Source organism: Pollachius pollachius, assembly GCF_949987615.1.
Source record: "Pollachius pollachius genome assembly, chromosome: 20".
Taxonomy (NCBI): domain Eukaryota; kingdom Metazoa; phylum Chordata; class Actinopteri; order Gadiformes; family Gadidae; genus Pollachius; species Pollachius pollachius.
In genome coordinates this window covers 12,215,259-12,229,181 of record NC_136953.1, presented here as the reverse complement: position 1 = coordinate 12,229,181, position 13,923 = coordinate 12,215,259, and the positions used below count along the sequence as shown (strand labels likewise).

Sequence of the window (13,923 nt, the reverse complement as noted above, 5' to 3'; positions counted from 1 at the left end):
AATCTCACAAATTCCGTGATATAGTTGAGGAGATTTAAGTGTTTGCCACTTGCTGTAGACAAATGTGGGTACTTTGCCTAAAAGGTCCAGAACTGTAGCTTCAAAAAAAAAAGTGTAGTTTTAGGTGCTGAAGAAAAATGTGTTACAACCATACCCGGTGTCCCCTATATGTAACCAACCATATAATCCAAAAATGAAACTCTCTTGAGAACTTAATCATCTTTTTAGGAAAATGGCGTGACGTATCGGATTCATAATGTAAATAATACAGGGAATGCAGATTTACCTTTTTTGGATATCTTACAGAAAAGTACTTGTTTTTTTTAACGGGAATACGAGCCAAAGATCATAGGACATTCTATATTTTATCAAGACCATCAGATGGTTTCATGTCTGTTTTCCATATCCTGTGGCCGTCCTCCTAAAAACGAGACAAACTCATGGAAAAACTCCTGCGGCCACTTCAAGAAGCTCCTATGTTTAATCAAAATAATTGAAATGAATGTAAGTCAAAAGATCACTTTAAGCATAATATTTGCCTGTGATTAAATCCAAACAACGCTGTTGATACGCGACAAGCTGAGAGGGGTTGATCAAATAAATGGAGGGGGTCCGTGAGTGCGCTGAAGACTCGGTTCACAGTCGAACTCGCCCGATCGCCCGCAAACTGTCAGCAAAAAGTTTGTCCCGAGTCAACATCAACACCCGATCCTGGATCCGTTATAACTACATTGTGTGGAGACACAGAACACCAATGCACTGCCCAGCTACTTTAACGGTCCAGCATACCCCTCATGGTAGATTATAACATATTGTTTATGCGCACAGTATAGGCCTTTATGCAGTCCATTTGTACTACCCGGAGCTGGGATGATTCATCTCAGCGTGTTTAGGTGACTGCCAACCAAAATATGTGTTTCTGGTGCAGAGCGACTCTTCAGAGTGGATATTGCCCTGGTTCAGCTCTGCAAAACACTGAGGATTGGGAAAGGCTTCAGAGGAACCTGATGACTCTTGATGATGATACACGGTGAGGCACAGTGATAACATGAACTAATAATTGACTATGAAAACAATGAACGACAACAGTAGACTAAATAAATTGGGGTTCCTCGGGAAGAGTAAAACAATGTGTCTTCCTTGTGAACCCCAAAGACTGACTAATGAGAAGTATGAGATGGGCTGTCGGTGTGGAGGGTACATATTTAATCATTATGGCGCGTTTTCCACTTGAACAGTAGGGCTAAACATGACATGAGATGCACTCCACAAAATCGTAAAACGGGAGAGGCTGATAAATGTGCGATAAATACTGTGGCGGAGTTTACAGTAGGGCGCAGAGCCTCCGCCACCAAATAAGGAGAGAATATTGTGTTACCCGGAGTTTTGAATCCCCATGTTGAAATCCATATGGGCTGAGCTTAACGCAATATCAGTGTATCAGTGCACGTGGTGATGACTTCACACGCACACGAACACAAACGCACGCACGCACACAAACACGCAAATGCACACACACACTCTCTTTGTCTTATCTCTGCACATGAGGAAATCATATTCTGCACATGAGGAAATCATATTCATAAAAAATGATGTAGCCTTAATCCTTCTCTGTAAATGATGACAGATGAATTGAGGCATCAGTCAAATCTGGGTAAAAAAATAGGTTCCATAAAATGCTTACATAGGAATAAATACTGGATTATGAAAAGACAAAATAAAGCAAAACAAGTGTAGTAGGTTACAATTTCCGCATATTGAGAAAGTTTCCATCTTGGGCCATTTACGTTTTCCATTTGAGTTCCATTAGACACATGAAATAAAGTCTGGTTTACACAGACACACCGAATATGCTAGTCTATTCTCCATCAGTTCATCTCAAATATGTCTTACATACGTTAAATTGTAATAGTCTCATGGTTAATAATGGGAGATTTTGGTCTTTTTTCCCAATGCTATTTGGAATTTGTCCTATATAGAGCATGAATACATCTGTTCTTGGCCTCTTTCTAAGAGCTCAGAGGGGGAATATAAGTATTTTGGTCAGGGAGCCCATGGCAGAGTTAACTGCTCAGCTGACTCAGGCATTCCACTGGCTTCTTCCAAGACCTTTTTACCTCTATACCTCATACTTTTTACATAAATCTGAAACCAAAATAAAGTATGCCAAAACCTATGAATCAAAAACATACATTTCAGCATCTATCTTCTACATTTCTATACTCTGGTGCGCATTTCTAGAGCTGGGTCTCTCCGCACTGTTGCATCATGGGATCCTGGCCAACACAAGTCTTGACAGAATATATATTGTAGGTCATCGTTACTGGCGACCAAAACGCTCAAAAGCTGTCTTGTACAAATCTCTGTAGGATACTTACAGTATGGACTTATAATGTGTCTATAACCGAGTGTAGTTATAGAGGAAACACATTGAGTGGCTATGTTGCTGTTATTTAGTTTGGACTGAACTCCAAAAATACATTCATGAATGGTTGAATGTATACCCTCTCCGTTGAATCTTTGGGTCCTAGATATAAAAACTCAGGACTATGGCTAACATTATGCGTATGTCAGGATGTTACAAGACTTTCTTCTGGAGACCAAATTTATTAAAAATGTTTTTATTTAAAAAAGCAAAAGTATGACAAAACATTTGACAGTTTGAGTGTATAATCTTTTTGTGCTAGAAGCACAAGTCCAAGACACACAAACAACAAGACAAACATACTCCAGCAGTAGTGAGTGATAAATCGATTTAGGTTTTCATGTTGGCATATGAAACGATAACAGCATAACAGTGTTGGGAGCTTTAAAATGTAGCTCACATCGGGCAGGAAAAGAGATTATAATGTTGAACTCCTCTTTTTGTCGGGTGGGTCGAAGTCAAACTTGCATGAGCGAATAAGACACATAATAAAAAACAGACTTCTAAATAACTCGTCACACATTTATAATGATATTTTAACCATGCTCAAGACTGTCACCACCCAAACCATACTGCATAACACTATATCTTATTTGTTCTTCTTGGCTTTTGGAACCATTTGTGATCTTTATCTTGACGTTTTACAGCATTTTTTTTTTTTTTTATAAACATACTCCTTCTTTCTTCCACGAAAAGTTCCCTCGGGATAAAAATCGTCATTTATCGTAAAACCAAAGCATTTCAGCACCTCGGTTCTCGTGTTTTTTTGTTAAACATTGGCGTTGGACCCGTTTCTTAGGTCCAGTGGGTCGTCTAAAGGGCTGATTAGGGTTCCACGTTGACGCAACGCGAGGACCACGCAGACGCTTCGACGCAGTCCTGAACCTGTTTTGGTTCTGCGTCGGGTTTTAGTGAGCGGACCAATCACAGCCCTTGCTGCTGCGTTGCCGCGACGCAAGGTTAACACTTTAGGGAAGCGCACGTCAGGCCCTTGCGGTGGACGCAAGGAGGGTCCGCAGGGACGTAAGGGGTCCGTAAACCCCCTTGCGTTGCATCGGCGTGGAACCGTAACTGAGCCTTCAGAACAAAGATGGCCGCCGTCTCGGACTTGGGCGTCTCCGCGGCGACGGTGCGACCGGCGACAGCTACTGCATGATGACGTCGGGCTCGATGTTGAAGAGCAGGTCGTCGTTGCCCCGGCGGACCTCAAGCAGGAGGGCCGACTCCTCGAGCAGAGCCCCCTGCAGGTCGGCCGTGGTCAGCAGCGGACGGCCGTTCAGCTTCACAATGATGTCGCCGTCCCGGATACCGCCCCTGAGAGAGAGAGAGAGAGAGAGAGAGAGAGAGAGAGAGAGAGAGAGAGAGAGAGAGAGAGAGAGAGAGAGAGAGAGAGAGAGAGAGAGAGAGAGAGAGAGAGAGAGAGAGAGAGAGAGAGAGAGAGAGAGAGAGAGAGAGAGAGAGAGAGAGAGAGAGAGAGAGAGAGAGGATTGTTTCGGAGTGGATTTGATTACATTGGTACGATTCGCTATGGTGTCTCATTAGTCATATTAAGCATTCAGGTCATGTGACTCTGGGGTGATGTTATGTTTTACAATACGGCTGCTAACTGCTCCCTCAACCAGGGGCTGAGCCAATCACAGCAAAGGAAGGACCACGTACTTCTGTGCGGGGGATTGAGGGACGACCTCATGGACATAAATCCCTTTGGGCACCTGGGGGAAGTCAGGGTTCTGCTGCTTCAGCTCCTCCACCAGCCTGATGTGTGCGCACACACACACACGCAAACACACACACGCACATACAAACACAGACACACATGCACATACACGCGCACACAGACACATACACACGCACACACACAGACACACAAAATACAAAAACTAAATTCGTTTTTTTTTTTTTTCAGAAAGCAATTAAAATAATTGGGTGCATATAAAAGCCCCAAATGTCCTGAGTGGCTTCCCTTACGTGGGTGTTATGGTCAGCATCCGAATTCCGATGAAGCGCTTCTTGATGGATCGGACCTCTGAGATAGAAAGGACATTATTTAGGGAGGCGTTGACATACAGTACACAGGGGAAAGGGGAAAATCCAGGGGAAATCGTTTGACATTGTTCTTATCGATCCATCTAAAATGCAGTCACAGTGCTGATCTGTCTGTCTGTCTGTCTGTCTGTCTGTCTGTCTGTCTGTCTGTCTGTCCTCACCTTTGCTGTGCTTGTCCACCGACTCATTGAGGAAGCGGGTGATTCGGTCGGAGGGGATGGCGAAGGAGATTCCCGCCGCCACCTTCAGGGTGTTGATCCCAATGACCTCGCCATCCTTCAAAATAAAAGCCCCCCCAAAAAACAGACCGAAACAAACAACGATCAGAGTACCATCGACTAGTATTGGGAAGATTGGGTTCCCATTAGGAGAATTGTTGTTTGGATAAAACATGAGCACACAGTTAAATTACTTCAAAATACTCACCAAGTTGACCAAAGGCCCTCCTGAATTTCCGTACTACCAAAGAAATAAACAAAACAAAATAATATTATATTTTATATTAGTGTTATGTATGGCTATATACGCAAACACAAATATAATTCTTTTTTTCTTTAACAACAATGAAAACTAAGAATGTATTATGTATGAAATGTATTATTGAATGAATATTAGAGAGAGAGAGCGACAGAGCGAGAGAGCGAGAAAGCGAGTGTGTCTCACATTGATGATGGCGTCGGTCTGTATGTAGTCCATGTCAGAGTCTCTGATGCCCAGCTCCTTGCCGTCCCTCTGGGCGGTGCTCACTATCCCTGTGGTAACGGTGTTCTGGAGGGCGAAGGGGCTGCCGATGGCGACCACAAACTCCCCTGGCCGCAGGTCAGCACTGTGGCCCAGCGATAGCACCGGCAACCTTTTCTGATACACAACAGCGCAGAAGAGATGGCGATTATTGAATGGATGTATTGCGTGTGTGTGTGTGTGTGTGTGTGTTTGTGTTCATGTGTGTCTGTTTGTGTGTGTTTGTATGTGTGTTGAACGGCTCTGTGTTTGTCCCCTGTATTTGCCTTTGACTGTAACTGTCAAAGGCATAACTGTGACAAAGTCACAGTTACACGCTTGAAACATTTTGAACTCAAATCATGCTCAAAACTACTTAAATCTCCCTGCTTGGCTTGAACCAGTGCCAGACGACGGCAACTGCCAATAGCGTGCAGGGCTAGTGGCATCCCCTCCGCACTCATTGTAACCATCGGGTTTTTTGGGGCTTTTTTCAACGTTTTGCGTCACAGTCGGCCCCTAGCTGCCCCAGTATAGTTTTTCAATATACGTTTTTTTTCTGCCACACCACAGGCCCCGGCTCCGGGGCTGCAGCTGGATGCTATTGCACCAGTTTGAGTTCAGCTTCTCGAGCCCTGCAGGCGAGTGATCAGGGAAGAACACGGGGGGGGGGGAAGGGAGTTCTGCGGTGCGAGGCAAGAGAGTGATGTAGCTAAGTTAAAACACATGCTCGGAAGGCAGGTGACCCGAGGAGGAGAGAATGAGGAAAACAGGAGGCGTCTGTTCGGTACATTCTTCATAGGTGGACTATTTTCCCTGTTGTTGCCGGCTGGATAATCCGCAACTCATTCCTCCCGCTCCTACAGGGAATACGGTCTGTCAGAAAGGCTTTAGGTATCCCGCCTGTGCTCTGAAACCCCCCCCCCCCATATATGTGGAGCGGAGCGCACACATGGACCATCGGACCATTCCTGGGATTCTTCCGTCGGGTTGTAACTGCGTCCTGCAGTTACCACGCCTTATTAACACAGCCGGCAGCGTGACACATAATGTAAATAAATGGCCGTCCACGGTCAAACCTGGGGTGAAATACGCCACATTTGAGGAAAAAAAGGACGAATCCCCTCTGCCGAGGTCGAGTTGGCATGTTTTGACAGCTACACCCAGGAGGATCCCCCGAGCTAAATGTGTCAGGGAGACAGGCGAAGACAAAAAAACATGGAAACGTAGCAGCGCTAGACACTAACACTCTCGGTCCTGACGGCGACCCTTTCCACTGTTTGAAAATACAGACAATCGTACTGCAATAACACAGAAAAACACATCAATGATGACTACATCACCCCCTTTATTTGCTAGCAGTGGGTTGAACTTGAGAAAGTTTTAAACTAGTCGTGAATCAAATGATTCAAGTTTATCTGCCAGCAGTGCCCTGGTTTTCTCCATCTTTTGGCTTTTCAGATTCTGTTTCGGATTAACGGTTTTATCGTTTTATTTGGTATCAAAGCAGAAAATTACAACACTCATACCAATGATCTTGCTGCCAAGGTTTTAAACCCTTGAGCTGTTGGAACAGCTCACATTTTCTGCTTTATGAATCTATGCAGTCTAATCATACATTTTGGATTTATAAAAACATATATGGTGGGTGTGTGTCTGGCCACCAGAACCATAATTGCTCTGTCTCCCACATGCTAAACTTACTTTACATTGTGCACATAAAAACTATGATTTTACACAAGAGAAAAACCAACAAAACTGTGAATCCCTGCCTAAAACCGTATACCTCTGTCCTTGACTCTTCCATCTCCACCTAACTTCCTTCCTGAAACTATTTAAAGAGGTTTTCCTCCCACACTGGTCAGCCTACACAGACTTCATAGGGACCTCTGTGTCATAGAGTCATTTTATGGAAAAGCGTGTTGCACTTTAAATGAAGTCACCCGATCTGGCAGTGCAGAGATCTACTCCGTCCCACGACATGACAACAGCGTCTCAGCTCACCGATGGGTTTATTTTGATCGTAGCGATGTCCGACTTTTTGTCGATGTCTTTGATATTCGCATCGTACACATCGCCGTCGCACATCTGGACCTTGATGAGAAGAATAACAGGAAAAGGAAACGTCAAACGTCTCACAAACTTACAGTTGACCGTTGTTTTGGGGCTCTATCGACACACTTGCAATGTTCAGTGAACTACAGTACATGCTTTGATGGTTTTCAGTCTCAATTGCAAGTCTCTCCAGATAAAGGATTAAACGTTAACGTAAAATAGCTACACATTTGGAGTGTTTCAACAAAACTGTGATTAACCTTTTGACCCAGCTTAAATACGTTATATGGCTCTGATAACTGATCACTGTGTATGTTTAACTTTTTCCCTCTCATGTGTTGAATAGAGAGGAACACATTGGTTACTGCGTATCCGATTTGCTGTTGATGATTGTTTACTCACGTGCCTTATTCACCTAGCAACCATCTTGGTTCCAAAGATTCAACCATGCCCTGAAACAGCAAGTTTTTAGAACCAAGATGGCTGCCACAGGCAGCAAACAGCCCGTACCTTGAGCTGCTGCTGTCCAGACAGAGCAGAAGAACTGGAGACTACGTGAGCGTTGGTCACGATGAGGCCCGTGTCAGACATCACAAACCCAGACCCGCTGGACAGGGGGACGTTACGGCCGAACAGGGGATGCCTGGGGGGGAGACGTCGTGGGGGTGAGGTCAGGGGTCAAGTTACAAGGCTCAATGAAGGTACATCACCGTGCCATATCATTTGTATTTGATATGGCACGGTGATGTAGTGAAAATAACGTAGATATAGATAGATAGATGAAAGATATAGTGCGTAATAATGCATGCTCAGGTGTCATTGAAACGGGTCTGTACCTGAGGAAAAGCTCAATGTGGACGACGGCCGGCGCTATCTTCTCCACCACGTCGGCGATGAAGTTGAACTTGTAGCGGGGACTGGTAGGATGGGATACACCTATACTGGCAGGAAGAATACCGCATTTGAATGGCACTTTAAGACTCAAGTCAAAATGGTAAAAGGACTGCATTTATGTAGCGCTTTTTTGTAACCAGTGGCCACTTAAAGCGCTTTACAATATTGCCTAACATTCACCCATTCACACACCGACGGTGGCGTCAGCCATGCAAGGCTACAGCCAGCTCGTCGGGAGCAGTTAGGGTTAGGTGCCTTGCTCAGGGGCAACTCAATTACAATTAGGGCATTTAGCAGACGCTTTTATCCAAAGCGACTTACATCGGTTAATACACACATTGACACACCAACGGCAGAGTCAACCATGCAAGGTGACAGCCAGCTCGTCAGGAGCAGTTAGGGTTAAGTGTCTTGCTCAGGGACACCTCAACACTCGCTAGGAGGAGCTGGGGATCGAACTAGGAACCTTTCGGTTACAAGAATACTGCTCTACCTTCTAAGCTAAGCCGACCCAATTCAATTCCATGGAGGTTTGGACAAAACATTGAACATGCTACATAACCTGTGGTCTGAGCAATATGACTTGAACATTTTGTAATGATATCTGACATTTATTTAGAGAAAAGTTAATTGGCAATACTGAAAAAAACCTAAGCTCCCTCTCGAAATACCTACCTGTGTGTGTGTGTGCATGTTTGTGTACGTAAGTATGTGTGTGTGCTTGCTTATGTATGTGTGTGGGTGTGTGAGTAATGATGCAAACATTACGAAATTAGGATAAGTGGCCCTGGAACCACAGCCCATACTGTTTTTAGACCCAGCTGGTACATTTCCTAGAGACAGTGATGACCATTTCCATTGCAACTCTACAAGTAGACTGGTCTGAGAAAGTCAGAGATTCAGTTCCAACCGCATGGCTTTTATTACGTATCTGTCTAGGTAGAAAAAGTGGGAATATGGAAACATCTGCTTCCAAAACGTGCCGAGGTCCTCATGAAAGCGTCCATTTGCAGAAGGAGTGCCAGGTTTTCATGCAACACATTGATTTAAGACCCATTGAGACCGATGTGTCCAGAGATATTTCCAACTACTAAGTGCCCCTGTTCTAGCATTGATGTGTTTAATGTTTATTCTTAGTCTTGAAACGTCATCGTTTTTTTAAACACGTTTTAGAGGACTGAACAATAAGCGATTACGCAAACAGTTCAGTTACAGTCACTTAACCAGAAAACCAAATTACTTACACCATTGTCTCTCTGCTTCATTACCACTAAGCTCTTGGATCACTAAAAACGCCAGCTCAGGACCTTTTCTATCCAGTCATCTATTAGATGCAGTGGTCTTGGCTGTCTGCCCGGAAAACTAAACCGCAACAGCGGTATACCGGTCGACCAGTTGTCAAAACTGCTTGGTTTCGGCTTCGGAATATCTAGGAAAATGCCTGGTTTATTTTTGAGATCAAAGATAAACGCCTACTCAGTTGGTAGGAATGACCCACAAAGAAGAGAAGTAGAGCTGGTTTGTTCAAATTTGTCCCAGTAATTACCGGGACTTTTTTCCGGGGAATAATGACGGTGAAATAATGATATGTGTGAGATCGTATGAAAGCGGCGATGAGTGAGATGAGGTTGCAAACGGAGGATGCAAGAGGGTCAAAGAAAAGCTCAGAAAAAAGAAGAAAAACACAATTCCTCCAGGGACTGGCCGATTTGGAGCATTATCGTCAAATCTGCTGCAATCTCTATTGGGCATCATGAATACACAAAGTAGGAATTAGGGCGAAAAGGGTTTATAAATAATTATAAACACTCTGATTTCCACAGAAGGGCAAAAGTTTATGTGTGTTGATGTTTGTGTGTGGTGTGTGTGTGTGTGTGTGTGTGTGGTTTGTTTGTGGGGTGTGTTTGTGTGTGGCGTGTGCGTATGGCATATGCTTTTGTGGGTGTTTGTTGGGGGGGTGTTTGTTGTTGCCTGTGTGTGTAGCATATGTTTGTGCATGGCGTGTGTGGTGTATGTTTGTGTGGTGTGTGTGTGTGTGGCGTGTGTGTGTGCCGTATGTTTGTGCGTGGCATGTGTGTGCCCAGATATAGAGTTTATGATCAAAGTAAAGTGTAAGTACAGACTTCCACAACACTTGGGCTGCAGGGACTTCCTGCTTCCTGAGTTTAAAACACTCCATGGGGAATCAATGATGACTCTCTCACACACACACACACACACACGTTGTTGTGCGTTGAGTGTTTGTGTATTCACAGTCGGGGTTTTAGCGGTTAGCATCACCATGTTAGGAGGCCTTGTTTATCCTTCCGTTTAGTCTGAGTGGTGATGTTCACACAGGCACACAACCCAAACGTGTTAAAGATATAGAAATGCTAATGATTTGGCAGGTTAACCTAGCGGTAAACCTCTAATTACATTTTTGAGCTACAGTTATAACGAAACCGACACTTTCGATTACGCCTTAAAGTTATGAATACTCTTTGTCAATACACTTTGTAACATTAACGACAATACTCTTTGTAAAATGTGCAGTCTGTTGCACATGAAAAGTCTAACACTGCATCAACTGAATGGCAATGCCCTAAATCTCAACCCTGCTAGCATATGTACCACCTTAAACCTTCCCCTTTTCAAGAAACGTATCCCAGACCTCAAATGTAGGAACCACTCCAAACCGAGGCTGGTGTTTAGCGGGCTGTGGAATAAACCACCGATCTGCAAATACTTTTCCCTCCTCTATAATCGATCGGTGGAAATGTACACCGAAACGTTTCTAAACGGTAGTTTGTCTGATTGAGGTGGTGAGAAGCTACCCTACCCTGTCATGCTGGGTCTTAAAACGTTTTTTTCTTTCTTTGACAAGCATCTGTTATACTCTGCATTTACAAGCTAAGCTAATAAACACAAGGGGAAACTGGGGAGGAGTGACGTTGAACTCAGAACACCCCCCCAGCCCCCCCTTTCTGGGTTCGGGATGGAAGAGCACTGTCTCTGAATGATGGAGTGTGTGTGTGTGTGTGTGTGTGTGTGTGTGTGTGTGTGTGTGTGTGTGTGTGTGTGTGTGTGTGTGTGTGTGTGTGTGTGTATGTGTGTCTGTGTTTGTGCATACGTGCGTTTGTGTGTGCATGTCTGTGTGTGCATGTCTGTGTGTGTGTGTGTGTGTGTGTTTGTGTGAGAGTGTGTATATGAGTATGTGTGCATAAGGCTGAATAACTATTGTGGGGCTCTACAATAGATTGATGTGAGTCACATTATGCTGGCTGAGGACTATAATCCTTGACAAACTGTTTCAAATCAAATGATCACACACTTACATAACAATGTATTGAAACTCGTGGCATACAAATGTGACCAATGGTATAGCTGCAGTGGCGAGGTCAACTCGTTATCGTTTGAACGGGAGAACGTTGTAAAAGTTAAATGAGGTCTCCTAACACCTGGTCGGAGGAAGTACATCAAATAAAAGTCCCCGGCATTACGTGCATAAAACGGATAAGGACATGCGTGTGTGTGCGTGTGTGTGTGTGTGTGTGGGTGGGTGTGCGTGCGTGTGTGTGTGTGTGACTGTGACTGTAACTGTGTGTGTTCCGTGGGGTTGACTTTCTTGTGAGTATCAATTTGGATATGTTTGGTTATTCACATGGGAAAACATTATAATAGTCAATTTAGTTTTATCCTTTTACGGTAACTAAATTTTGCCCCATGTTTTGATTGTAATTGTTGAATGTCTCAATGAATCATAGCCTGCAGGTCACCCGAAATGGCATGGGAAAACATCACCACTCTGCATACCACGGATTTACACGTGCTTTATTTATAGGCTGATAAAGCTGCACCAATTCCATTAAAAGTTGTTTATTAGGCGTGGTAAACGTCTCTTAGGTATTCAGACACGTTTATCTTGACCACGTAACTACTGAGATATGCTGTTGTACTACACTTTACAATTTACAGCTTTTTGGGCTGATTCACTGCGTCTTTTACGCATCGCATATCTTACCGGTGCTGCTCTCGCACGGTCCCTTGTGCGCCTGTTCGATAGCGGGACGTCCCTTCTGCAGGGCCTCCCTGCTCGCCGCCTTCTGCTGGCACGAGTTCCCGTAGGTCTTCCCATCGGTGCCGCAAATCTTGTGGCCCTGTCTGCACTGACAGACGCCCTTTAGGGGGAACAGCCGTTTGCCCGCCGGGTGCTTGCACTCCAGCCCTTCCCCGCAGGGCAGCTCGTCTTTGCGGCTGCACGGCTCGCCCTCAGCCTGGGCGCACGCCAGGCAGCAGTTGCAGCGGTCCGGGACGTACCCGCTGGGGCAGCTGGGGCTCGGACAGCTGGAGACGTCGCAGCGCGCCGGGCACTTGCTCGCTTTGAGTTCCGCGTTGGCAAAGGGTTCGAGGTGAAGGAGCACGGTGGCGAACAGTAGTACCTGCATGTTGGTGTGTTTGTTAAGTGTTTGAATAAAGTTCGATTGAAGTGAGAAGGGGATGCAAAGTGGAGAAAAGATGACTTAAAGGTTGCAGTCGTGCCAGTTGAGCGCCAGTTTGGAGAAGGCGAACCCGCAGCGGTCCACACTCTTACGCATCACTTTCGCGAGTCTAGTCCAGAAATATGGCATGTACCCGTTTCCATCGCATGCACATCGCCATGAGAAGAGCCAACCCGAAGCTGTCTTGCACTTCAAAGATGTAAACAAAGATGAAATTCACAAAAATTGAGGTTGTGGGCAAAGTCTCTCAAAGCTCCGCGTTGCACATCGACAGCAGACGAAGTATACTTTCTTTCCTTTCCTCCTTAGTTGAAGAAGTCTCTTTTGGTCTTGCCCATCGGCCCGGCTAGAGGAGGAGAGAGCTGCGTTAACCAACTGTGGTGCGGTCCACCGTCATGATCGAAAAAAACCTTTATTGCGCGTAACGAAGCGGTGACTCTTTCAGCAAATCAGATGCGCAGCGAGGCTGACCACGTGACTCGTGCTGTTTCTTTTAAAAACATTAAGTATTTTTCTTTTTCCTTTTGGGGATTCCATCATATGTTCAGTCACCTTTTAAGGGGCCATGTACAATGACCAGACCTTTGCAGCTGCCGTTGGCTGGCACACAAGCGCACACACACTCACACACACACACACAAACACGCACACACACACACACACACACACACACACACACACACACACACACACGTGTGTGTTAGCTGGGCTGTGTCTGTGTCTACCACGGATGAAAGGCAGCCCAGGTTTGTGTAGCCATAAAAAGGTTTTGGGGGGGATGTCATGTCGAGTATTTCACCCTACCGTGGAACTGTATATTTTCAATAGCGTCGTCAATCACTGGTTACAGTTGAAGGAGACACAAGAGTTATTGTCCTGGGGTTAATGGACCGAGACGGCAGTTTGCAATATTTGTACTGTGGTCAGACGTTACGCAATAGTCCTCAACGTTTTGAAGCGTGCATATTTTAAGAAGTTAAGAGAATGGTGTGTTTGGATCCGATCTCTTTGAAAACCGTACGTAAAGGCGTGAAAGTTAGGGATCTTTTTATTGTGAGTTAAAAGGCCTACTTCATGAAATATATTCAAATATTGCAAGTGTTTCTCTGTAGATAAAAAAGACTAAGTGGCCACTGTCACAATATAACACAATATAATGAAGCGGAAGATTGTGTGCATTAACCGTGAACAAAATAGAAAAATAGAAGCAGAGTTATTAGGAATAGTTTGACGCAGAGGAGTAAATTGAAAATAATTTGTGGTCATTTCAGGTTTAGGGTGTTGAAATTGTGGAGAAGTAATACA

General features: G+C 44.7%; 1 protein-coding gene across 1 annotated transcript; it reads right to left on the bottom strand.

Moving 5' to 3' along the window:
• Positions 1 to 2,623: 2,623 nt before the first annotated feature.
• htra3b (HtrA serine peptidase 3b) lies at positions 2,624 to 12,898 on the bottom strand. Its single transcript, XM_079758406.1, has 10 exons — positions 12,141 to 12,898; positions 8,083 to 8,182; positions 7,757 to 7,889; positions 7,196 to 7,285; positions 5,135 to 5,329; positions 4,898 to 4,930; positions 4,633 to 4,747; positions 4,394 to 4,451; positions 4,085 to 4,180; positions 2,624 to 3,739 (listed from the first exon to the last, which is right to left on the bottom strand). Exons 1-10 carry the CDS (start codon positions 12,562 to 12,564, stop codon positions 3,571 to 3,573), a joined length of 1,413 nt encoding a protein of 470 aa, XP_079614532.1. The 5' UTR covers positions 12,565 to 12,898; the 3' UTR covers positions 2,624 to 3,570.
• Between the last annotated feature and the right edge of the window lie 1,025 nt (positions 12,899 to 13,923).